At 40.6% G+C, this 27,850-nt stretch overlaps 1 protein-coding gene and 1 pseudogene across 2 annotated transcripts in view; one reads left to right on the top strand and one right to left on the bottom strand.

The window, feature by feature from the left end:
* Positions 1-23,831, bottom strand: part of SPMAP2L (sperm microtubule associated protein 2 like) — a gene marked incomplete at its 5' end in the record, with an annotated part of 57,893 nt that extends 34,062 nt beyond the window's left edge. The window contains 2 exons of the mRNA XM_079919986.1: positions 7,138-7,168; positions 23,411-23,831. Coding sequence (XP_079776112.1) covers positions 7,138-7,168; positions 23,411-23,831 — 452 coding nt within the window. The remainder of the gene's footprint in view (positions 1-7,137; positions 7,169-23,410) is intronic.
* Positions 13,554-14,026, top strand: LOC307185645 (small ribosomal subunit protein uS17-like; annotated as a pseudogene). The gene has a single exon. The product of its transcript is annotated as a small ribosomal subunit protein uS17-like (transcript).
* Positions 23,832-27,850: the final 4,019 nt, after the last annotated feature.

Genomic DNA, 27,850 nt, shown 5'->3' with positions numbered 1-27,850 from the left:
CTATCCTGGAGAATGTTCCATGCGCACTTAAGAAGAAAGTGTAATCTGCTGTTTTTGGATGGAATGTCCTATAAATATCAATTAAATCTATCTGGTCTATTGTGTCATTTAAAGCTTCTGTTTCCTTAGTATTTCTGTTTGGATGATCTGTTCATTGGTGTAAGTGAGGTGTTAAAGTCCCCCACTATACTGTGTTACTGTCTATATCCTCTTTTATAGCTGTTAGCAGTTGCCTTATGTATTGAGGTGGTCCTATGTTGGGTGCATATATATTTATAATTGTTATATCTTCTTCTTGGGTTGATCCCTTGATGATTACGTGGTGTCCTTCCTTGTCTCTTGTAACATTCTTTATTTTAAAGTCTATTTTATCTGATATGAGTATTGCTACTCCAGCTTTCTTTTGATTTCCATTTGCATGGAATATCTTTTTCCATCCCCTCACTTTCAGTCTGTATGTGTCCCTAGGTCTGAAGTGGGTCTCTTGTAGACAGCATATATGAGTCTTGTTTTTGTATCCATTCAGTGAGCCTGTGTCTTTTGGTTGGAGCATTTAATCCGTTTATGTTTAAGGTAATTATTGATATGTATGTTCCTGTTACCATTTTTTAAATTGTTTTGCATTTGTTTTTGTAGGTCCTTTTCTTCTCTTGTGTTTCCCACTTACAGAAGTTCCTTTAGCATTTGTTGTAGAGCTGGTTTGGTGGTGCTGAATTCTCTTAGCTTTTGCTTGTCTGTAAAGCTTTTGATTTCTCCCTCCAATCTGAATGAGATCCTTGTTGGGTAATCTTGGTTGTAGGGTGTTCCCTTTCATCACTTTAAATATGTCATGCCACTCCCTTCTGGCTTGTAGAGTTTCTGCTGAGAAACCAGTTGTTAACCTTATGGGAGTTCCCTTGTATGTTATTTGTCGTTTTTCCCTTGCTGCTTTCAATAATGTCTTTAATTTTTGCCATTTTGATTACTATGTGTCTTGGCGTGTTTCTCCTTGGCTTTATCCTGTATCAGACTCACTGCGCTTCCTGGACTTGGGTGGCTATTTCCTTTCCCATGTTAGGGACGTTTTCTACTATACTCTCTTCAAATATTTTCTTGTGTCTTTTTTCTCTCGCTTCTCCTTCTGGGACCCCTATCATGTGAATGTTGTTACGTTTAATGTTGTCCCAGAGGTCTCCTAGGCTGTCTTCATTTCTTTTCATTCTTCTTTTCTTTATTCTGTTCCACAGCAGTGAATTCCACCATTCTGTCTTCCAGGTCACTTATCCATTCTTCTGCCTCTGTTATCCTGCTATTGATTCCTTCTAGTGTATTTTTCATTTCAGTTATTGTATTGTTCATCTCTGTTTGTTCTTTAATTCTTCTAGGTCTTTGTTAAACATTTCTTGCATCTTCTCGATCTTTGCCTCCATTCTTTTTCTGAGGTCCTGGATCATCTTCACTATCATTATTCTGAATTCTTTTTCTGGAAGGTTGCCTATCTCCACTTCATTTAGTTGTTTTTCTGGGGTTTTATCTTGTTCCTTCATCTGGTACATAGCCATCTGCCTTTTTATCTTGTCTATCTCTCTGTGAATGTGGTTTTTGTTCCACAGGCTGCAGGATTGTAGTTCTTCTTACTTCTGCTGTCTGCTCTCTGGTGGATGAGGCTATCTAAGAGGCTTGAGCAAGTTTCCTGAGGGGAGGGCCTGGTCACCACTGTATTCTTCTTATTGGGCCACAGAACCACATCAATTTATTTGATTCAAAGTAGATACTTTGTCCTAGAGTCTGTAGGCACCATCCTCAAAAAGAATTATATCTGAGCTGCTGCTTCAGCTGTGCCTTCAGTAGGTTGTTCCATCATTCAGTGAGGCCAGCAGCTTCTCCAAAGTCCGCAACTCCACACTCCAGAGGCCCTCCTTTCCACATGCTCTATTTTATGTGATTTGAAGAGTGCTAAAAAGTGCAAAGTATTCAAAAATATTGTGGACCCAAAATACTCACTTCTAAAATCATTAAAAATACAGTACATAATAAAACAAAGATAATATATATATACAATATAACCAAGAGCATATTGCCTCCAGAAGAACCCAGGTAAAATGCACACTTAATGGCAAACTCCCACAATTTTCATATTAAGTAATTTAAGTAATTTTGTAAATGGCTTGATGGCATTGGATTCTGAAGAGACTGTATAGATAAATTTCAGACAGAATATCTGGCTTTGAGAAAACTATGAAACAGGCAAAATATACTCTGGGTACTGCTCATCCCCTGTTCTGCCCTACTCTGCTCCCTTGGACCTTCCCTGACTATTCTGAATCCACTGATAGCAGACACAGTTTGTGCTCCCCAAGTATCCATGTGATCCTTTACATTTCCCAGCCTCCTTTGCGGTTGTTTGAAGCCATGTGACCACTTATGTCTACGTTCAGCAGAAGTGTTGGGTATCACTCCAGGGCAATGCACTTAAGAACTAGTTTCCTGGCGGGGGGGATGGGGAGGGATAAATTGGGAGACTGGGATTGACATATATACACTATTATATATAAAATAGATAACTAATAAGAACCTACTGTATAGCACAGGGAACTCTACTCAATACTCTGTAATGACCTATATGGGGAAAGAATCTTAAAAAAAAAAAGAGTTGATATGTGTATATGTATAAGTGATTCACTTTGCTATACAGCAGAAACTAACACAACATTGTAAATCAACTATACTTCAATAAAAATTTTTTTATAAAAGAGAGAGAACTAGTGTCCTCCTCCTCCCTCTCTCTTTTCCTGTTGCAGTGACCCTAGAAACTACATATTCTGTACAGCACAGCCAGCTAACTCACACTGGATCGTGACATGAGGGGTAAATACACTTTTATTGCATCTAGTCATTGAGAGTTTTGTACCTTGTTTGTTACTGCAGCATTGCCTATCCTATGCAGACTAATACACCACATATTTTACTATAGCTCATGTTATAATTATTTATGTACTTGCTTGGAGTTTGAAGGACCCAATAAATAACAACGCTTTTTGCCTACCACAATTAGTAACTAACTGAAAAATAGGCACAGAAGTCAGACAAGTAGAAAAAAAATACTTCCTCTGTTATTGATAAGATGATATTGAAGAGAGTCCTGCAGATCCCTGACATCCCTGTATTGAACTTGTCCCCCAAGGCTGCAAGCCTCCCCCTTCAGAGGCTAAGTTTGCTATGTGACAGAAAGCAGATCACAAAGATCATTCAGTGTAGATAAGCAGGTCCCAGAGAGAGAGGACCCAGAAGTGACCAGTTCTCTCTCCCAATCCCATCAAACAAATGTCACTTCTACCCCCTGGGGGGTCTAATTATGGGATAAGGAAAGAGGCCAGAAATACTCAAGGAAAGTGCTTCTATGTACAAAAAGGCAGGTGAGAGGAAAAGCATTCTCCCTAACACTTGCCTGAGCTCTCTAATAAGCTCTAAACTCTTTATGTTAAAATAAGCTCTGGCCCTGCCTGGTGTCAGGTAGGATTCGGGCAAACCCTTACATGAAGTCTTCCTAATTAAATGGTGATTGATGCATCATGAAGCTCCTTTTAAAAAGTGGGAGGAGGCAAGGGGGGATTAACAGGAACTCCCGAGGTTGTACAGTCACAAAACTGGGCCATCCATCCTGAAGATCAAGCTGAAATCTTTCAATCAGTTTATCTATTTCCATGTTACTCTCTGTTTAATTCAACAACTTTTGTTGTCCCTCAGCCTTTAGTAATGACTTATTTGCCCCTTAATGCCTTGCCTTAGCTGTGCTAGCAGAGAAATGCAAGTCAGGATTCTAGGCACGCACCCAGGCCACAGTATTAACAATGGAACATTTCCCCTGAGGCCAGTGTGATGGTGGCAGCACTCAATCTTAGAAACATGGAACGTTTGATCCAACCATTTTTCTCATGTAAGAGATTATTATTCCAGTACCAACAATGGATATTCTGTGTTTTCTTATTTTTAAATGAAGTGCTATTTTCTTATCCCGGAGCAAGTTACTTAATTCTCTCAGCTTTCATTCATCTGTTCAACAAATATTTATTGAGCACTTACTATGTAACAAGTAGTGTTCTAGGACTGAGAGTATATAGGGGAACAAAACAGACAAAATCTTTGCCCTCAAGTCAGGGCGGAAAGACAATAATGAAAAAATAAATACACAGTATATAAGATGTCAATAAGAGCTACAAAGAAAAATAAAGTCAGTAAGGGGATGAGGAGTATGTAGAGGGGAACGGGGTTGCAATTTTAAATAGGGTGGTCAAAGAAGGCATCACTGATCAGCTTATATTTGAACAAGGATAAGGTATATAAACTTTTCAAGAAAAGATCATCCCATTGAAGCAGTGATAGCAAGTGCAAACACCCTGGGGCAGAAGCATGCCTATATGTCTGAAAAATAACAGGAGGCCAGTGCAGTTAGCCTCATTTGTAAATAAAAATAACTATATCCATCTTGGAGGGTTATGTACCTAGCACATTCTAACCATGGAGTGAGTACTCAATAAATGTTAGTTCCTTTTTCCTTTCTCATTCACAGCACCTAGTATGATACCTTGCATGCATAATAGTAAACGCTCAGTAAATGCTAGTTGAATTGAATTGAATTGGTATTTAATTGTTTAAAATATAAACTGAGTTTAAGCATCTTATAAGGGAAAATCATGGAACCATCAGTAAACCAGATAAAGTAATACATTTAAGATTGTTTAAACTGTGTTATCACTCAAAGAGTTTGCTAGGTAAAATACAGGTTTGAAGGCAGTAAGAACAGTATACCGCTTCTACACCCTTTTCCCCCAGTGTCATATTCTGGACTCTTCTAACTACCCCCTTTCCTATTGCAACTAACCTTATCTGCATTTTGTCCCTCAGGACTACTCTGATGCTTACCTCAAGGGTTCCCAGCCTAAAGTTCCCCAAACCTTAGGAGATCTGTGAAGACAATAATGGGAGTCCACAACCTTCAGAACATCTCAGAAAATCAAATGGAATTTGACACCACCCACTAACAGGCTGTTGAGGCTCCCCAAAACACCAAATTTGTTTCTGAACTATATCAACTCCATACATTACTTCAGGCAGATAGAAGACTCTGTTTAGTACTTTTGCATGTCCTTAATTTTTTTTAAAGTTAACAAATATAATGAACAATAACAACAAAAAATATTTCCAAACATGAAATCGTGGTGGTGGATTGAGATAACCAAAAGATCCTTTCGTGGTGAAAGTTTGAGATCTGCTATGTAATTGATACAATGCAATCCCTAAGACATGTTACTGTCAGGAAACAATGAAGACACTGTCCATTGCCAGAAGGAAAAAAAAAAACCAAAAAACTACACCCTTACTCAATAAAACAATGGTTTTGACATGCAGGTACTGTTTGAGCCCTGCTGAGACAGCCTGAGCCAACTCCAGGGGAGGTGGCTTGGTAGAGGAAAACAGCAAGCCTTAGTGCAGACAGAACATTTTATTATATATTAATCTTTGCAAGCAAGTCAGCTTCTGGCTCCCATCATCACCTCCAAGCCAAGATTTCCCTCCCTACCTTTTCTTCATCAGCTAAACAATATTCTTTTAATGTACCATTTTACACAAGACAGTTGACAGTTTCCTCGTTTATTCCTATAGATACTTAAATTGGATTGTTACTTCTATTGGAAATTATCTCATTAACATCTGCTAATCCTATGTGGAGGTCTGATTAATATCTCTCCTTTTCATTCACTTATTGTGTATTATGTCACCATAGCTACATCTGCAACCTACATCTCTTCATCTTAAGGCAGGCTTCCCTTCTCTCTCAGGTATTATATTACCTCACAATGTCTAGTCGTGATCCTGTGCAGAAACAAGAAAATGTGGTCGAAGGATTTTAACTCTTGAAGGCAAATTTTTTTTTTAATAAGGATTCCCTTGCTGTTCCATGTCTTCATTGATAATTAGTCTCCTATAGTTTGACAACAGCTAAGAAAGTTTTGGAAATCCTTACCTTAGGTGCAGAGCAATAAATATATGTTTATATAGCAACAATTATGGAAATGATTTCAGGTCTGAATCAAATAATTCTCTCTGTCAGTCAAAATGCTCTTTTACACTTGACTATTTTGCTTATATTCAGAAAATATTTTCTTTTATAACAATCAGGTACAGCACATTTGTTTAACAAGATTGTTTGAGAGGACTGGGACAGGGATAGAAAATGGAGATAGAACAATTTTCTCACAGAATCAAACCAAATTAAGCAATAAAACAAAAGCAACAAGTAGTATAACAGTAAAAACAAAGACATTTTAAAAACACTCTCTTGGGCTTCCCTGGTGGCACAGTGGTCGAGAGTCCGCTTGCTGATGCAGGGGACACGGGTTCGTGCCCCGTTCTGGGAAGATCCCACATGCCGTGGAGCGGCTGGGCCCGTGAGCCATGGCCGCTGAGCCTGCGCGTCCGGAGCCTGTGCTCCGCAACGGGAGAGGCCACAACAGTGAGAGGCCCACGTAACGCAAAAAAATAAAATAAAATAAAATAAAATCTGATATTATTTACTTCTCATCTATATGAGCCATTGATATGAACCCTTGGTATTTTCTCTTTAATGATTCTATTCTGTTACCTCTTCTAAGTATATCTTAGCCAAACCAAGAGTAAGCATCTATTTTCAGGAGGCATCTAGTTTATACACTGTATGTACACACATACACACATTTTTTTTCCATAGAGGTCACTTTCTTGAAATTTCATTAACTACTGAATTTGAATTAGAGGCAAGAGGAGACTGGGATACATTAACTTGGAGCTTCACAAAATCTATGACATGAGATTGTCAGTGCAGAATCCCAAGTCCCTTAAAGGTTCAGCCCTATTACGTGACACACATAGCATTGAGCAAACAAGTAAGCACTGAGTGAATATAAGAAGAGTTCTCCTAAATCTTCATTTTAATCACTTCACCTCTCTTCTTTCCTTTTTCCCACAGGAATTACCATGAGAAAAGGGCCTTATGACAAAGGGAAAGCATAGGAATCTTCTCAAAACCCCCAAGACAGGCTTTCACCTCAAATGCCCCAGATTGAGTGCCCCATTCAGCTAGTAAAGTCTGGGAAAATGGTACTATATCTGTAGTCTTACCATTTCCTTACAAAGTCACAGGGACTAGGATCTGCAAAAAGAAAAGTAAAAGCAAAAATTAGATTCAGTAAGAATCAAATATATGATAAAAATAGCCATTACAAATCAATAAACAAAGGAGCTAGGAAAAGTAACTATTTAGGGGAAAGACCAAATTAAATATATCACACTACTTTATCAGAGTAAACCACAGGTAAATCAAAGATTAAATTAAAAAAAAATTGAATTAGAGCAAAAATAAGAGAATACCTACTTAATCACTGGATTTTAATCTGCATTAAAGGTGACAGAAGATAGAGGAAACATACAGATTAAAATATTTAAAACAAAACTTCTGTGTGTCAAAAAATAAAACAGAATAAAAACTTGGAGAAATATTTGGTAAAATGATAAAGGCTTTATAGTCTTAATAACTGAAGAGTATAAAAGGATAGATGAATAAGGAAAACACTAAGGAAGGTGTCAAAAGTTAAATGGACAAAGAAGAGGAATTCATCTATGGAAACACAAAGGGCTAATAATCATAAGAAAAAGTTCAAACTTGCTTGTAATCAAAACAATGCAAATAAAAAATGAGATTTTTAAAAACTATCAAATGAGCAAAATTTTTTTACAAAGGATAACAATGCAGGGACTTCCCTGATGGTCCAGTGGTTAAGACTTTGTGCTTCCACTGCAGGGGGCACAGGTTCAGGTTCAATCCCTGATCAGGGAACTAAGATCCTACAGGCCACAAGGAGCAGCAAAAAAAAAAAAAACAATGCTGGAGGGGTAAGATGAAATGAGTACTTGCATGCTGCTGGTGGATATTTAAATCAGTACACTTTGTGAAAAATAATTTGGTAGTATGAGTCAGCAATGCTTATACTCCTTAATCCAATTCTACTTCTAAACATGTACCCTAAAGAAATAATTCCAACTGTGGGCAAAGATTTATGCACAAAAATGTTAATGGTGGTATCTTTAACAGTAGAAAGCTGGATACACCTGAACTATTCAAAACAGACAAAATGGAAGCAAATTAAAATTCATGTTTAGAGCAACTTCCCTGGTGGCACAGTGGACATGGGTTTGATCCCTGGTCCGGGAAGATCCCACATGCCGTGGAGCAACTAAGCCCATGTGCCACAACTACTGAGCCTGCACTCTAGAGCCCGTGAGCCACAACTACTGAGCCCGTGTGTCACAACTACTGAAGCCTGTGCGCCTAGAGCCCATGCTCTGCAACAAGAGAAGCCAGAAGCCCGCGCACAGCAGTGAAGAGTAGCTCCCACTTGCCGTAACTAGATAAAGCCCGCACACAGAAACGAAGACCCAGCGCAGCCAAAAATAAATAAAATTAAATCTTTAAAAAAAAAAAAATTATGTTTAGAAGTTTTTTTTTTACTATGGGAAAATATAGGCGATCATACAGGCCAAATTATCCAAAGGCCTATTATAATAGGCCTCATTATGACAAATTGTTCCAGACAGTTTCTCCTTGGGAGTTTTTAATCACGTCTGGGAGTCCACCCTCTGGAGTGTTTGGGGTAAAGGAAAGTGGGTGTGCTCTGGCATCAGACAGACATGGCTCAAACCCCAGTTTTGTTACTTACTCAGCTGTACAATCTTGGGCAAATTCCTTAACTTCTCTGAGACTCAGTTTCCTCTCCTCAGATAGGAGGATAATGGGTAGGTGTGTGTAAAGATTAGTGACATGTATGTAAAACACCCTGCATATAATAGATGCAGACAGTAGATGAATGGTAGAATTATTAGTTACAACTTTAGTGCATCAATGTAGGAGCACTGTAGGAAACACAGCACTCAGGTATTGATTGGGTTTCTAGTATGTGCAGCCTGGTGCCAAAGTTGAGAGAACAAAATTTATAAGATACAGTCGGTTTCTCTTTACAAGGAGTTTACAGCCCACTAGGAGATAGGCTATGACCTTAAAAAAAAAACAAAAAAAAAAGTAAATGAAAATTTTGAGTTCGGCTATTTTCTATTAGTCTCCTTTTAAGGCTAAACTGACTCAGACGTAAGGAAGAGGGGAGAGTAGTCTACAAAAATGCCCTTGTACACAGTCATGCTGTCCCTCATGAAAGATACAGCACTTGTTTTGTGGATTTTGATGCATCACCAAGCTTGGTTTCCAGCTTTATATACACAAGTCAGAGTCAATATAACACTGAGTTAATCCTAAAATAACTTCTACAAATGCTGGTAATACGAATGAATTATGCTATTTCCTTTTGCCCTTTCATGCTATAATTTCTCCCACAGGTAGAGCTTTCATGCTTCATTTTAGAAACACATTTTTGATGTTATCTCATCAACTGGCAGGAAGGAATAGCTCTCAGGTGGCCATTGTGTCAGCTATGTCCCAAGCAAAGCAGTATTACAATGGTTTCCAAACTTGTCTGCACATTAGAATCACCTGGAAATCTTTTAAAAATTTTGGGTCCCAGCCCAGTTAAGTCACAACCACAGGGGGTGGGACAAGCACTGGTATTTTTTGAAGCAAACAGTTTTAGGGAATACTATAATATTGTTTAATGGATAGGACCACTGGCTCTGGAATCAGACTGCCTAGAACCAAATCCTGGCTCCAACCTCTGATCTTGGGCAAATTTACTAAAGCTCTCCATACCTTAGTTTTCTCACGGTCATGTACCACAAAAGGTTGTTGTCTGAAAGTTAAATAAGATAATACATGTAAAGCACTCTGCATAGTGCCCAAAACATAGTAAATACACAATAAATCATAGCTATAATCCTAAAAATTTAAAAATTAAGATTAATTAATTTTAAATGCTTAAATTTCTGTAAATAAAAAAAAGTTTAAGTAACTGTTAAGTTTCAGTAATTGTAAAGTTTAAGTATTGGGTTGACCAAAAAGTTCATTTGGGTTTTTCTCCAACACCTTACAGAAAAACCTGAACGAACTTTTTGGCCAACCCAATAATTTACTATTAAAGATTCCACCTATGAAAATTAATGAAATGAGAACCTAATTGTGATCATGTACTCACATGTATTTTCATTGGTTTCCTTATGTATTTATACCCTCCCCTCATTTCTAAATGAATTTTAGATTGCTTACATAAACGCATACACTACAATAGGATATTATCTGTTTTAAGATGAAAAATTCAAGGAGAGATAGAAAAATAGTGGAGGGAGAAGAGAAAGGAAAATAAAATGAAACAAAAGGAAGAATGTATAATTAAAGCCTTGTACAGTTATATCTGAACATTCTAATTCTACCATTGAAAGCAAAAAACATCAACTTTTCCTAATCTTGAAATCTGAAAGAAACTTCTCTTCTGAGGTCTCAACGGTGTTATACACACACAAAATAAATTATAGGACTTGAGAATGAAAAGGTGAAGAGAATCCTATTTTCTTAGTTTTCTTCCTTCTTTAAACTTTACTCTTGATATATGCGTTTCATGAAACCATGATAAATTTTAAAAAATAAGAAGTTTTCTGTAGAGCACCATAAATAACTGAGTATAAGGAAAGATTTTGTTCCCAAAAATTATTCCTCAGAAACAAGGTTACCTTGCATGCAAGTTCTTATAAATCTCATCTTATGAGACACTTTCTCAATTACTTTATTTTCCCAACAAAGAAATGAGAAATGAAAACATATCAGCCTGAAACAACTTCAATTAATGCTAAAATAATTATAGAGCTCTCCCTACAATTTAAATTTAAATCAGTATTTAAAAAGAGGGACGAAGTAAAGAAATTTAAAACAGATTTAATAATTATTCTTGGGGATATGCTTTTGTAATCCTAAGCATTGGATGTTGCTCTAAATAATTAAACATCATTTTAAAAAGCAAAATAGAAACACAAAGAATGAGGTAGTTGTATTGTGCAGATAAAAGTACAGCTACAGAATGAATTTTTCTTTAAGTTCTGTTACATTACATGAATGGGTTCTGATGGCTTGTTACATAATTTCTAGTGACAGCATAAAACACAGGTTCAAAAGGTGCCTATCTTATCCCTAATGATATAATGGAATCTAGGCAAAGAACAAAACTGGCTGCTGAAACCACCTGGTGAAAGGTGGATGCGGAACTTTCCCATGGAGGGGTTGAGCCAACCTCATCTGAACTCACTCATCAATCTTAGAACCACCACAAACGTCAGAGCCTGACACCGTATGCCCCCAAGCGTGGCACCACCTATGAAAAATTCTTGCTTGAAACTATGTTCAGTCTAAGCAAGCCTCTTAATCTATAGGCTTTGCAAAAAAAAGGGGAGCTAGAAGAGCAAGTTAAAGACGTCACAAAGAACAAATTAAATTCAGAATATGGTATATTTTACCCAAAGTTTCTAACAAATGTGTTTGAAAAAGGGAGAGAGGATTAGGGTAGGTGTTAAAGAGTAACAGAGGGACTTCCCTGGTGGTCCAGTGGTTAAGACTCTGTGCTTCCACTGCAGGGGGTGCAGGTTCCATCCATGGTCTGGGAACTAAGATCCCACATGCTGCTCAGTGCGGCCAAAAAAAAAGAGTAACAGAGAAGAGACGATGTGTGGCCCTTGTGTGAGGGCTAATTCAAACTAACCAACTGTAAAAATACACTTTTGGGACAATTAAGGAAGATTAAATATTTAGCGGGTATTAGACGGTATTAAAGAATAATTGTAAATTTTAAGTGTAAATAATGGCATGATAATTTATGGGTTTTTTAAAGTCCTTAGCAATGAGAAAGACATATAAGATACTTATGGGCAAAATGAAATGGTGTCTAGTATTTTCTTTAAAACAACTTGTCTGATGAGGCCCATGAGTGATGTTGCACAAGCAGATGACAGGTTCCCCAGCAAAGGCAGAATCAGACTAACAAGGCAGCTCTGGAACGGTGCTGTTAAGTACAATGCCTGGTACAATAAGTATTTGCTCAATAAATTAATAAATTTATCCTTCAAGAAAAAAAAATACTCAGCCATAAAAAGAAACAAAATTGGGTCATTTGTAGAGACGTGGATGGACCTAGAGACTGTCATACAGAGTGAAGTAAGTCAGAAAAACAAATATCGTATATTAATGCATATATGTGGAAGCTAGAAAAATGGTACAGGTGAACTGGTTTGCAAGGCAGAAATAGAGACAGAGATGTAGAGAACAAACGCATGGACACCAAGCGGGGAGAGCAGGGGGTGGGGGGAATGAATTGGGAGACTGGGACTGACATATATACACTAATATGTGTAAAATAGATAACTAATAAGAACCTGCTGTATGAAAAATAAATAAATTAAAAAAACAACCAAACAAAAAAACTTGTCCTACAGGAAGCCCCAAAATGTGTGTGTGTGTGTGTGTGTGTGTGTGTGTGTGTGTGTGTGTGTGTGTGTGTGTGTGGTAGGGAGGGTTGGTAAGAGAATACCTAGATGAAATGAGATTAGCAAAATGTTAATAATTATTAAAACTAAGTGATGGGTATACGGGGGTACACTATAACATTCTCTATTTTGGGTGTGTTTGAAAATTTCTATAATAAAACTCTTAAATTTTCTATCTCAAATAACTTAAGAAATAAAAATGATTTTCCTGGAAAAAGTGTTAAATTACTCAAAAGGTAACTCTAGGGATGTCAAGCATGCAAGTGAAAAAGTTGAATAAAACTGCTTCTCCATGAAATGTAACGTTAGAAATAAGAACTATTTCTAAATTATATCATTGATTTTAATGTTATTTTAATTTTATAGGTGTTAATATAAATTAACACCTTTCTAAATAAACATTTGTCTAACTATCTTTCTTCCTAAAAGTTTATCTATTCAAATTGGCTAGAGTTTTTCCAAATTTCCTTATAATCAAGAATATATAGTAATCTCATTTTGGCAACATCTTGCTGTATCAAATTAAGCAGCTGTATTAAAATCCAGATTCTCAGCACTAGAATTCTCATTTCACTAGGAAGGAAACAGACATGCAGCTATGACAAAACCAGAACTAACCTCCTAGTTTAGTGCCCTTTCCAGTGGCACCAAGCTCCCTCTTCTACTATATGCTCAAATTGAAATCCCCAGTATGTGGGTGGAGCCGTGACTCAGGCACGGTAGTGTTCAAGCATTCACATTTCTTTGGGGGCAGGGGCAGGATTTCAAACATCCAATCCATCCTTGGGGCAGATCTTCCTGAGTACAACTCCAGTATCACTCCCTGTTCCTAAAATATTTCCCAGCTCCTTTTTCCTAGAGAGTAACAGCAGTGCTTCTTTTCTCCATTCTCCATTCTTTTCTCCTGTATAGCCACTGCAGTATTTCACAGGCTTTGGATCAAACTAACAGGGCTTTGAATGCTGGTCCCACCACTACATGCCCACAGACAAACGCTGAGTCTCAGATTCCTCATCTGTAAATTGAGGACAAAAATACTTTGCAGAACCTTTTTTCAGGCAGCTTGGAAGATGGCGGACATTCAGACTGAGTGTGTCTACAGAAAGCAACTGACCATCTTTCAAAATAAGAAGAGGGTCCTGCTTGGAGAAACTGTCAAGGAGAAGCTCCCGCAATACAACAAGAACATCAGTCTGGGCTTCAAGACACCGAAGGAGGCCACTGAGGGCACTTGCATTGACAAGAAATGCCCTTTTACTGGTAATTTCTCCATCTGAGGGAGGATCCTGTCTGGCTTGGTGACCAAGTTGAAGATGCAGAGGACCACTATCATCTGCCGAGACTACCTCCACTACATCCGAAAGTACAACCACTTCGAAAAGCACCACAAGAACACGTCCGTGCACCTTCCCCCTGCTTCAGGGACATCCAGATTGGCAACATTTACACAGTGGGTGAGGGATGGCCCCTGAGCAAGACGGTATGCTTCAATGTGAAGGTCTCCAAGGCTGCTGGCACCAACATGCAATTCCAGAAGTTCTAAGACTGGACCCCTGCCCACTGTGCCAAACAAAATAAAATTATTTTCCCAGTCAAAAAAAACAAAACAAAACTTTGCAGGGTGGTACAAGAATGGGAGATAATTGTATGTAGAGGTAGAGTGTCTGGTTATGGTTGGACTGAAGGCCACATCACTCATCTGGGCTCTAATTACATATTTTGCTACGTTTATGTCTATATTATTTCCCTAAGCTTGTAAACATGTGAGGAAAGACTGCTTTATTTTGTAGTCCTCACAGCACATAACATACACAGCTGAATAGATAGAATAGACAGGCCCACTATTTACAAAACACTATAATACCTATTGAGCACTTACAATGTGCCAAGCACTGTGCTGAGCTCCTTCCCCTCACTATCTTCCTATCTACTTCCCCTGTCACCCATAGCACCTAGCACAGGTAGAAGTGTGGTGGTGAAGTGGAGCAGGGTGTGGGATTGCCTGCCTGGGCCCAATCTCTGCTCTGTTACTGTGTGTGTGGCCTTTGGCAAGTCACTTACCTCCTCTCTGCCTCAGTTTCCTCATCTGCAAAGTGGGGACACAAATAGCACTTACACCAAAGGGTCGTTTTAAAGATAAAATGAGATGGTGTTGAATACGTAGGACACTCAATGGACCTAAGTTGCTGTGAGCTGAATAACGACAACTGGGTGAATCTAGACCACGTCCGTATGAATGACTTTTAGGCGGAATTCATCTCGACGTTCTAAGCTTTGGACTAGAGAAGGGTCAAGATAAAGTCCCTGTCCTCCCCTCAAGCAGCTCGCCTTTCAGGTGGACAGACAGACAATAAGCAGGTGAACAATTTCAGACGGTGGTGAGCACCGGAAGAAGATAAACTAGCATGACGTTCACTGCGTGGAAGGAAGGGGGCACCTAGCTTAGGGAGATAGGGAGGCGTCTTCGGAGGAAGTGACACTCTACCTGTGGAAATGAAAGACAAGAAAGGGCCAGATATAGGAGAGGGGAGAAAGGGAAATGAGAGAGGAAGAGCATTTCAGACCAAGAAACAGCAAGCGTGAAGGCCCTGAGGTGAAATTAAGAGAAAGGCGCAGCAAGACAGCAGTCAGGGTGGCTGGAGGGAAAGGAGCAAGGAAGAGGAGAGCAGGATTTGTGGAGAGGCCAGATCACAATGAGCCCTGGAAGAGTCTGGCTCTTACTATAAGGCCAACAGGAAGGAGCCTCTAAAGGATTCTGAGCAGAATGATGAATAGCATCTCCCTTTAAGAGATAATCAGAACGTTATGGCTGTGTTATGCCCTTCAGATGTTCGTATTTTATTCCGTAGCAAACAAACCACACTGCTCCTGTTGCCACTGGAGCCAACAGTGGGATGATCTGGCTTGTGCTCCAAGCCATCTGCTGGGGAAGGCTGCCATCTGCTGGGAGGAAGCATGATTAAAAAGCCGTTGTTCCCTCATGGGGACTGAGGCACTCCTACACGGGGATTCCCGCTGCGTGTAGAAGTAAAGCGTTTTGTAACACGATAAGGATGAAATGTCAAAGTATAACTACTCTCCACTTGCCCTCTACCCTGCCTCCTTAAGGAGCCCGTGTGTGAGCTGCTCAGCCTCAGGTACGAACGGGATACCACTGACCTATAAAGGAAAGGCAGGGAACACCTCTCAGGACAGAACTAGGGGGCACAGGCGGGCAAGAGAGAGGCAAGCTGCAGCTTGAGAGAAAGAGGAAAGGTATTTGTGGGGAACAGCTGCCATGGTGACTGGGACTTGGGAAGAGATGTGCCTCAAGAACATTTCAGCAGGATTTGCTCTGTGTTAGATGGTAGAATTCCCTTGAAGGTACTTCGCTAAGACCTAGGTTATTTCTCAAAGCTTTCTGAAGTAAAATTTGTGCTTGTTTTTAGGTATACTATGGTTTTGAAGACCGGTCTTAAAGCAGTCCAGGTCTATGCTGGGTATGACCATGTAAACAGACATTGGGATGTTCTCTGACATGACAGATTAAGCTATATAATCATTACTACTATTCATTCTTCCTCAATCCTCTCCTAGGCACAGCTCCCCACTGCCTTAGCTCAGGGTCATTTGGGCAAGAGAGAGGAGAATGTGGGAAAGGGTTTTGCTTGAGGGTGAGAAGGCAGAGGCAGGAAGAGGGCAAGCCCTTCCGTCTGGTTCAACAACAACAAAAACTGGGACCTCCATGCAAACTAGAGCTCAAAAATATCACATCACCAAGCTAACTATTAAGCTGTGTCTCCTCTCACACCCCCTCGGTCTGCATTTTTGTGACCTTTTTCTCTTGTTTCAAATATATGTTTCATGTTCATTTTCACCTGATTTCATCTGTGTCAAGATAGCACTGGCAACTGAGTAGGCACTAAGAAAGCTGGGTTTATAACTCATACCATACACCAGGATAAATTCTAAATGGATCAAAGATTTCAATGTTTAAGAAAAGAAAACCCATGGTGAATTCTTTCATCACCTAGAAGTAGAAAGAGACATTTCTAATTATGATTCAATACAGAAGCCATAAAAGAGGTCAGTACTGCCATTTAACTCAGAAAAATGAAGTGACGGTCCTATAGGATACTCCAGTCCACTTTACTTTCTATGCCAGGGATGTGTTGAGGATGTGTTTGGCCTCCCCAACCACACTGACAGTCCAAGGATGGGATCCACGTCTTATTCATCTACAGCTCAGTGCCTATGCCCTGAACATAGTAAGTGCTCAATAAAGTTTAACAGTGACAGTGATGATTAGTGACGACACATTAGTAAGGTGTTAGAATGATGGAACTTACTCTACAATATACATTTTTTAAATGTGCACACAACCAAAACTGCCATGTCTCAGTCATCTCAACACCCTCACAGGACACAGAAGAGTGCCTTAGTATATTCTCAGTAAACGTCTTTCATATGAAGGAACGCTTGAGTGAGAGGGGCATGGTGACATGCTGACTACATATGGCCTAATGTTTACATTATTTTATGTAAATAATATATAAATATACTCGCTGCTTATTGAATTAACATAAAGACTTACTGGAATTTTTAACAAGGAAAATCTAGAAGATAAATTCAGAAGATAGAAGCTTTAAAGTAGTCCTTTCTAAAGCAAAGTCTGAAAACTTTCTATACCGGGACTTCAGGGGGGCTATTGTGGGGCAGCACAGACAGGCAAGGCCCTCTAAAAGGTAGGCTTTCCCACCCTTTAAAAACATGGGCTGAGATCTGAACAGGAATTAACCACGAGATGATCCTAGGAAAACAATAAACATCTAGGGAGAGAAAACCACCCATGCAGATTCTGAAGCAGGATCAAGTATGGGATTGGCCTTTTAGGGGAAGAGAAAAGAAGCCAGTGTGACTGGGGCAGAGTGAGCAGTAGGGAAAGTGGTAGGGAGTGAGGTCAGAGAGCCCGTGGAGCTCTAGAGACCCCTACAAAAGGTTTGGGTTTATCCTAAGAGCAATGGGACACCACAGGAAGGATAATATAGTAAGGGAAAGATGTGATCCAATTTGGTTTTTAAAATATCCCCTCTGGCTAAGGTAGTAAAGACCTGAAAGGGAAAAAGAGCAGAAGCAGGGAGACTACTCAGGAGGAGAACACAGAAATCCAGGTGAGAAATGACTGTAAGCAGGATGAGTGGGATGATGACCGTAAATGACCGCAAGTAGCAGAGGAAATGAATGAATTCAGGAAATGGTCTGGAAAGAAAACAAAGAGAACTTACATTGGATGCATTGGATTTGAGGGTGAAGAAAAAGGAATCAGGGAGAAATAGATTTTGGCGGGGGGGGAAATCTTCAGTCTTCAGTTGGAAGACCAAAGGAGGAACAAGATTGGGAGGAAAGTCAAGACTTCTGTCTCAAAGCATATTATATTTGAGGTGCCTATGATACATCCAAATGAAGATGTCCAGTAGGCAGTTGAATACAAAAGTGTGGGACTTTAAAAACATGAGCAGACCAAAGAGTGTATTTTTGGCAGAGTGATCCGGTACACCTTTATAAGGAGGTGACAAATACTTGAGGGAAGAGCGTCCTGGCAGAGGAAAAAGCAAGTGGAATGATCGAGGTGGGAGCAAGGAGGCCCACGTGGCTGGAGAGCAGAGGCAGTGGGGAGAGTGGTGGGACATGAGGCTGGAGAGGCCGGTCAGATCATGTGGGCCTTGTAGGCTTACTTAGGACTTTAGACTACAAACTCTGCAAGATGAGAACCCCCTCTGGAGAGGTGAGAGCAGGAGAGTTGTGCGTAATTTATGTTCTAAGGGATCCCTGTGACTGCCACATGAACCATGAACTGGTGGAAATGATGTGGGGAAGGCATGAATGTGGCAAGAGTGGAAGCTACTGAAGCAGACCAAGCAAGAGATGATAGTGGCTTACAAAGGTGATGAATGCTTGGATGTTAAGAATGGTCATTGTCGGGCTTCCCTGGTGGCGCAGAGGTTGGGAATCCGCCTGCCAATGCAGGGGACGTGGGTTCGTGCCTCGGTCCGGGAAGATCCCACATGCTGCAGAGCGGCTGGGCCCGTGAGCCATGGCCGCTGAGCCTGCGCGTCCGGAGCCTGTGCTCCGCAACGGGAGATCCCACAACAGTGAGAGGCCCGCGTACCGCAAAAAAAAAAAAAAAAAAAAAGAATGGTCATTGTCATGACATATTTCAAAATTAGGGTTTGCTAATGGCTTGGAGGCAAAGTGTAAGGGAAAAACGGGTGTCAAGAATGACTCCAAGGTTTTTGACCTGAGCACCTGGATGAATGAATTGCGGTGCCATTTGCTAAAATGGGGAACAGTGGAGGAAGAGCAAGTTTGGGGGCAGAAGTAAGAGTTCAGTTATGGATATGTTAAATTTTACATTTCTACTAGATATTCGAGGAGGGCTGTTAAAGAGACAATTGGTTACAAACCTTTGGAGCTCAAGAAAGAAACGGAGGCTGGAGATAATTTGGGAAGTCATCAGCATGCAGTTAAAGCCACAGAACTGATGACATCATCCAGGGAGCAAGGAAAGTTCTAAAGAATCTGAGAGAACTGAGCCATCGCCCACTTCAACCTAGAGGCTGGGAAAACAAAGATGATCTAGCAAAGGAAACTGAGTCAGGAGCATTCAATGAGGTAGGATGACAATGAAGTGGTATCCCAGAAGTCAAGTAGAGAAAGACTTCCAAGAAACAGGGAGTGAATGTGTCAAACAAGTAAGATGAGGATGAAGAATTAGCCATTGAATTTGGCAAGGTAGAGGTCATTGTGATCTCAACAAGAGCAACTTCAGCTAAGTAGAGGGGATAAAAGCTTAAGTCGGTTCTCAAGAGAATGGGAAGAGAGGATGGAGACAATAACTCATAAACTATTTTGAGGAATTTTCCTCTAAAAAGGAGCAGAGTATAGGAGTGGTATCTGGAGGGGTACATGGGGTTAAGGGAAGGTTTGGTTTCTTCAAGATAGGAGTTATTGCTGCATGTTCATGTGCTCATGGGAATGATCCAGTGGAGAGGGAAATAAAATGATGTGGGAAAGAGAGGGGCTAATTTTAGGGGCAAAGAGCTTAAAATTAGGTGGAATAGGATTCAACATACAGGTTGAGAGAATGGCCTCTGGTAAGAACAAAGACAGCTTGTCTATTATTAACAGGACAAAAGGTAGAGTATATATGTATAGATCCTGGTAGTTTGGTAGGTTCCATGTTAGCAAATGAATTGATTAGGGAAATGTAGTATGACTGCCACACAATCACTGAGAGCAATGAAAGCACACTTGAAGTTCAAGGTCATGGATTTAAAGATCAGTCAACACAGTTGTTTTCCCTTGTCATCTTTTTTTTTTTTTTTTTTTGCATCTTTTCAAGTGCAGGCAAGAATTGGATTTAACTAAGCAAGAATGACGAGAGGGAGAGACAAGGGAGCTAATACTTGCAAGGAAGTGATTCCATTGGTAGACTATGGACTAAGGTAAGGAGAGACAGAAGGACATAAGGTAGTAAGTGGTATATAATGAACAGTTGATAGCATCAGTGGATTAGAGGTCCCTTTGAAGCTGAAGAATTGAGAGGGTACAAGGAGGAGTAAGTGAGCTGGAAAGATAGATGTGCTTAGAGATTAGAGTGCTTGAAACAGACATTTTGGAAGTGCTACAGCAATTGACATTATCAAAGGTTAATGCAGTGGGTGTCTAAGATGCAGTGAAGGATCCCATCATTCAAAGTGAAGAGGTCAAAGAACTAAGAAGGCAAATGGATCACCTATACTGAAATATCCACACAAAAAGGAGACAAAAGGGTTGGCGGTGGGAGAAAGACAGTAAACTAGAGCAGTTTCAGTGGAGTGGAAGAGAAAGACGCCTAACTAGGTAGAGAAGAGAATGGTAAGCAGGAAAAAGGAGTCAGTGAGTACAGATAACTCTTTTGACAAGCTCTGTAGTGACTTGCAGAAAAATGGGGCTGATGGTGCGAGAAGGAAGGGTCTGAAGAAGACATGGGGTTAAGGGTTATTTCAAGATAGAAGATTCTGCTCAACATCATTAATCATTAGAGAAATGCAAATCAAAACTACAATGAGATATCATCTCACACCAGTCAGAATGGCCATCATCAAAAAATCTACAAACAAGGGCTTCCCTGGTGGCACAGTGGTTGGGAGTCCGCCTGCCAATGCAGGGGACGCGGGTTCATGCCTGGGTCCGGGAGGATCCCACATGCCGCAGAGTGGATAGGCCCGTGAGCCATGGCCGCTGGGCCTGTGCATCCGGAGCCTGTGCTCCGCAGCGGGAGGGGCCACATCAGTGAGAGGCCCGCATACAGCAAAAAATAATAAAAAAAAAATAATAAAATAAAAAAAAATTTAAAAATCTACAAACAATACATGCTGGAGAGGGTGTGGAGAAAAGGGAACGCTCTTGCACTGTTGGTGGGAATGTAAATTGATACAGCCACTATGGAGAACAGTATGGAGGTTCCTTAAAAAACTAAAACTAGAACTACCATACGACCCAGCTATCCCACTACTGGGCATATACCCTGAGAAAACCATAGTCCAAAAAGAGTCATGTACCACAATGTTCATTGCAGCTCTATTTTCAATAGCCAGGACATGGAAGCAACCTAAGTGTCCATCGACAGATGAATGGATAAAGAAGATGTGGCACATATATATACAATGGAATATTACTCAGCCATAAAAAGAAACAAAATTGAGTTATTTGTAGTGAGGTGGATGGACCTACAGTCTGTCATACAGAGTGAAGTGAGTCAGAAAAAGAAAAATAAATACTGTATGCTAACACATATATATGGAATCTAAAAAACAACAACAACAAAATGGTCATGAAGAACCTAGGGGCAAGATAGGAATAAAGACGCAGACCTACTAGAGAATGGACTTGAGGATATGGGGAGGGGGAAGAGTAAGCTGGGACAAAGCGAGAGAGTGCCATGGACATATATACACTACCAAACGTAAGGCAGATAGCTAGTGGGAAGCAGCTGCATAGCACAGGGAGATCAGCTCGGTGCTTTGTGACCACCTAGAGGGGTGGGATAGGGAGGGTGGGAGGGAGGGAGACGCAAGAGGGAAGAGTTATGGGGATATATGTACATGTATAACTGATTCACTTTGTTATAAAGCAGAAACTAACACACCATTGTAAAGCAATTATACCCTAGTAAAGATGTTAAAAAAAAAAAGATAGAAGATTCTAGAGTACATGTGTATGCTCATGGGTCTGATTCATTAGAAAGAGAGAGACTGATGCTGTTAGGAGAGAGAGGGGATAACTGCAGGAACAAAGGTCTTCAGGAGACAAGAGTGGAATCCAAAGCACAAGTGGAGGCTTTTGCCACTCATAAAAAGAGGCACAGTTCTTCCCTGAAATATGAGAAAAGGCAGAATCCATGGGTGCAGGTTAGAGTAAGGCAATAGATTCATGGTAAGAAAATAAGGGAGTTCATGACATCGCTTCTATTTTCTCAAGTGTGAGGCAAAGTCTTCAGCTGTTTGGGGTCAAAGGTGTGAAGGCTGGAGTAGAGTAAAGAAGGCATTTAGTCATCTCACAGATTAGGAGAACTAATTTATTAGGTGAACAAAGTGGGCTTGCCAGGCAGTGCCAAGTGACCAGCTGAGATCTGTGGTTATGAAATTGAAATAAAAGCAGTCAGTATGATTGTGTGATTTTGTACAGGAAGAGTCAGATGCTCAGGTGTAGGCAGAGGGTGGATGGGTGGGCTTAACCAGGGTTGAGGTTCTCCCAGGAGAAGTATGGTGAACAGCCAAAGAGCCAATGGGGAGGTGAAGATGTTGTAAGTAAGCAACTGACATGACAGACCATAGAATCAAGGCTGATAAAGACAAGTCAAGGAGAAAATGAGATGAAACGTGGTCAGCCAAGGAACTGGAAGCCCAGTGTGGACAAGGAATTGTTCTGTGTGGAGTCATCAATGAGAGGCCGTAAGTGAGCTGGATGTTTATACCCAAGTCCCATCAGCCCTGTTAGCTTGTGAACTTGGTGATGACTGAACATACAGCAAGCACTTAGTAAACATACTGTTTGAATTTTTGTTCAATGAGTGTTTTGTTACTACATCTTTAACAATGTAATAGCATTTATTGAGCACCACCATGTGCTAAACACTGAGAAAACTATCCTCCCTTCAAGGATCCCTCCCCTTAGCTGAGGAAAAAGATAGTGACATAACCCAAAATCTTAAGTGCTATAATAGAGATGTTCAAAGTGGCAACCCAGAGGACTGCAATGACTAACTGTAGAGAAGCCTTAAGAAGGGCTTCAAAAAGAAGTGACAGTGATTAATCGAGGACAGCTAGTGACAGTGACTAATCAAGGACAGCTAGCAAGTCCCCAGGTGGAGAGAGAGCAGAGTGAAGAGATTGTTTCATCACCAGTCTCAATTTCCCATCAGAGCTTCTTGAGGTCCAAAGACAGGGCATTGCAAAACAGCAGGTAAATGACACAAGTGTTATCCTCCTTTAAAACAAAATGGGGGGGGGGGGGACTTCCTTGGTGGCACAGTGGTTAAGAATCCACCTGCCAATGCAGGGACCACGGGTTCAAGCCCTGGTCAGGGAAGATCCCACGTGCCGTGGAGCTACTAAGCCCGTGAGTCACAACTACTGAGTCTGCACTCTAGACCCCGCGTGACACAACTACTGAGCCCTCGTGCTTAGAGCCGGTGCTCCACAACAAGAGAAGCCACCACAGTGAGAAGCCCGCGCACGGCAATGAAGAGCAGCCCCGCTCGCCGCAACTAGAGAAAGCTCGCGCAGCAGCGAAGACCCAGTGCAGCCAAAAATAAATAAATAAATAAATTTATATTAAAAAAATAAAAGGTTCCTTGCAGGCAAACCTTCCCATTAGAACCCCCAGAGGGACCCCCAACACCTACCTCTCAGGGAAGATGGCAGAAGCCGTGGCGGGGATCTGGTCAGCAGAGACGGGGAGATCATCACGCCAGCTCTGGGAAGCAACTCGACTTCGTGGGGCTTGTGGGGCTCGTGGGGTGGATGAGGATTGTAAGGTGCATGGGGTTTGGGGGGCCTGTGGGGCTCACAGGGTTGGTAGAGCTCATAGGGCTTGTGGGGCTTGGGGATCTGGTGGGACTCTGCACACCCCTCTGACTCGCCTGGCTGGTCTTGCTCGCCGGCCTCCTCGGCTAACCCCGGCTCCTCGGACTCCCCAGGCTGGTTGAGCACGTCAAATATCCTGACTACAATGGGCTTCTGGAGGGCTTCTGAGCGAGTGGATATTTCTGCCATGTCGTGCCCATCGGACAGCCCAGAAGAACCCGAAAACTCCTGGCTCTCCATTGGCGGCCCAGAAGCTCCCGCCGGGCGACTACCGGAGGCTGCTCGCCTTCTATAAGATGGGAGAGGATGGGCTGACGGCCCGCACTCCGCGCGCCCCGCCCCAGCGCGCCCAACTCAGACGCGACGCGGCAGCGCTTAACAAGCCCCGCCTCTGGGCCCCTCCCTGCACGTTCTCCCGTTGCCAAGACGACGCGCCAAGTTGCGGGGGCCCACCTGGGGCCCCGCCCCTTAGAGAGGAGGCAGGTGAAAAAGAGAAAAGGGGCAGGCTCCCTGATCAGCTGTTTTTGCTTCCCTTACTTTAAGTCTGTTTCTAAGCGCATACACTTGCATGTAGGATCATTACATCTTCTTGCAGAGTTGACCTCTTTATTATGTAATTCCCCTCTTTCGGAAAATTATTTTTCCAGTTTTATTGAGAAATAACGGACATACATCCCTGTATAAGTTTAAGGTGTACAGCATGATGGTGTGATTTACATGTATTGTGAAATGATTACCATGATAAGTTTGGTTAACATCCATCCTCTCATATTGATACAATAAAAAAAAATTTTTTTTCTCCTTGTGATGAAAATTCTTAGGATCTACTCTCTTAACAACTTTCCTATAATGCATACAGCAGTGTTAACTAGAGTCATCATGTTGTAGGTTCCATCCCTGGTGCTTATTTATCTTATAACTGGAAGTTTGTATCTTTTGACCACCTTCCTCTAACCGACCCCCTCCCCCCAATCCATATAACCACAAACCTGATTCCTTTTTCTGGGTTTGGTGTTTGTTTAAATTCCACACATCAGTGAGATCATATAGTATTTGTCTTTCTCTGTCTTGTTTTGCTTAGCATAATGCCTTCAAGGTCCACCCATGTTGTTGCAAATGATAGGATTTCCTTGTTTTTTAATGGCTGAATAATATTCCATTGTATGCACGTTTGTATGCATGTATATACATATATATACACTACAAATTCTTTTATCCATTCGCCCATCCATGGACACTTAGGTTGTTTCTATGTCTTTGCTACTGAAAATAATGCTGCTAGGAACATGGTGGTGCAGATACCTTTTTGAGTTAGTGTTTTCATTTCCTTTGGATATATTCTCAGAAGTGGAATTGCTGGATTGTACGGTAGTTCTATTTTTAATTTTTTGAGGACCCTCCATACTGTTTTCCACAGTGGCTGTACCAATTTACAATCCCACCAAGAGTACCAAAGATTCCCTTTTCTCTACATCCAAGCTGGCATTTGTTATCTCGTCTTTTTGATGATGGCCATTCTAATAGGCTTGGGGGGATACTTTATTGTTTAACTGGCATTTCCCTAATGAGGAGTGATGTTGAGTATCTTTTCATGTACATGTTGGCCATTTATAGATCTTATTCAGGAAAAATGTCTATCAGGTCCTTTTCCATTTCTTATTTTATTTTTTCTGCTATTGAGTTGTATGTGTTCTTTATATACTTTGAATATTAACCCCGTATCAGATATACAGTCTGCAAATACTTGTCCCATTCCATTGGTTGTTTTCTCATTTTGTTGATGGTTTCTTTTGCTGTGTAGAAGCTTTTTAGTTTGATGTAGTCTCACTTATCTTTTATTTTGTTGCTTGTGCTTTAGGTATAATTCCCCTCTTTATCTTTGATAACTTTCATTATTCTCAAATCTTCTGTGTCTGAAATTAATATAGCTACTCCTGCTTTCTTTTGATTAGTGTTAGTGTTATATCTTTCTTCATTCATAATTTTAATCTATATGTCTCTTTATATTCAAAGTGAGTTTCTTGTAAGCAAGAAGTGAGTTTATGGATCTTTTATTTTTTAATACACTCTGAAATTTCTGTCTTTTAATTGGTGCATTTAGACCACTGACCTTCAAAGTGATTATTGATTTAGTTGGATTAATAGCTACCATATTTTTACTGTTTTCTATCTGTTGTCCTTGTTCTTTGTTTCTCTTTTTGTCTTCCATTCTTTTTCTACCTTTTGTGGTTTTAATTGAACATTTTATTTGATTTCATTTTCTCTTTTCTTGGCATATCAGTTATAACTTCTTTTATTTTTTTTAGTGGTTGCCCTAGAGTTTGCAATATACATTAACAACAAATCCAAGTCTACTTTCAAATAACACTATACCACTTCACAGGTAATGTGAATACCTTATAATAACTAAATAATCCAAATTCCTCCCTCTCATCCCTTGTATCATTGCTGTCATAACATTTATACACACATATAAGCATACATAGTCAAATATAATGTTGCTATTATTATTTTTGAAAAAACTAATGTTAGATCAATTAAGAATAAGACAAATGAGGGCTTCCCTGGTGGCACAGTGGATGAGAGTCCGCCTGCCAATGGAGGGGACACGGGTTCGTGCCCCAGTCCGGGAAGATCCCACATGCCGCGGAGCGGCTGGGCCCGCGAGCCATGGCCGCTGAGCCTGCGCGTCCGGAGCCTGTGCTCCGCAACAGGAGAGAGGCCACTACAGCTAGAGGCCCGCGTACCGCAAAAAAAAAAACAAAAACAAAAACAAAAAAAGAATAAGACAAATGAAAGTTTTAATTTTACCTTCACTTATTCCTTTTCCAATGTTCTTCCTTCCTTTATGTAGGTCCAAATATCTGACCTATATCATTTTCCTTCTGTTTAAAGAATTTCTTTTTAACATATCTTGCAACAAAGAAGTACTGGCAAAAAATTCCCTCAATTTTTGTCTAAGAATTTTTTCTCCTTCACTTTTGAAGAATTTCACAGGGTACAGAATTCTAGGCTAACGGTTTTTTTTTCTCAACACTGTGAATATTTTACTCTACTCTTTTCTTGTTTGTGTGGTTTCTGAGAAGCCTAATGTACTTATCTTTGATCCTCTATAGGTAAGGTGTTTTTTCCTCTGGTTTCTTTCTGGATTTTTTCTTCAAATTTGATTTTCTGCAGCTTAAAAGTGATATGCCTATCTATAGTTTTTTGTTGTTGTTGCTGTTGTTTTTTGTGGGGGAGGGCATTTGTCCTCCTTGGTGTTCTCTGAGCTTCTGGGATCTGTGGTTTGGTGTCTGACATTAATTTGGAGAAATTCTTAGTCATTGTTTCAAATATTTATTCTGTTCCTTTCTTTTCTTTCTTTCTGGTTTCCCATTACACACATGTTGCAACTTTTGTAGTTGTTCCACAGTCCTTGTATATTCTGTTCTGTTTCTTTCTAGTCTTTGTTCTTAGACTTTCAGTTTTGGAGGTTTCTATTGAGATAGTCTCAAGCTCAGAGATTCGTTCCTCAGCTATGTCCAGCCTTTTAACAAGCCCACTAAACACATTCTTCATTTCTGTATGGTGCTTGTGGTATCTCTTCTGTATGTTTTGTGTTTTAGTATGTCTTGTAGTTTTTCTTGATAGCCAGGCATGATGTACTGGGTAAAAGGAGCTGCTGTAAACAGGCCTTTAGTAATGTGGTGGTGAGGTTGGGGCGGGGGAGGGGGAGCGTTCTATAGTCCTATGATTAGGTCTTAGGCTTTTAGAGACTAAGTGCCGCTGGACTGCAAACTTAAGTCTTAGTTTTCTGCCCTTTTAGGTGGAACAGAATGTCTAGAGTGGGCTGGAGTTGGGTATTTCCCCCAGGTCAGTTAGGCTCTGGTAATAACCCAGCAGGCTAGGCTCTGGTTAACTAGTTTCCCCTGAGGGCAGGTCTTGTTAAGAAGGACAGAGTGCTCTGGCATATTTCAAAAAAACTTTTCCCCTCCCTTGGAAGCACCAGGGGATTTCTCTCCAATATTTATTATAGGAATCTGGTCGAGTTTCTGGAGGTAAATCTCAAATAATTGGGGGCCCCTCCAATGACTGGGTTCCCCTAGAGTGTTTTAACTTTCAGATTACTCCACTTGGAGCAACCAGCAATTCATCAGTCACCGTTCCGTTTTTTCTACCCTGGGGTTCCCATGGGCAGTTTCCCACTATAAGTCTCTGCTCTGGTAAATTGTTAATCTCTGTATTCTCCTGTTGCTCCCTCCAATGCTGATTTTTTAGTC

Source organism: Stenella coeruleoalba, assembly GCF_951394435.1.
Source record: "Stenella coeruleoalba genome assembly, chromosome: 4".
NCBI classification, from domain to species: Eukaryota; Metazoa; Chordata; class Mammalia; order Artiodactyla; family Delphinidae; genus Stenella; species Stenella coeruleoalba.
Note: the sequence above shows the minus strand (reverse complement) of the source record. Positions and strands in the feature narration are given on the sequence as shown.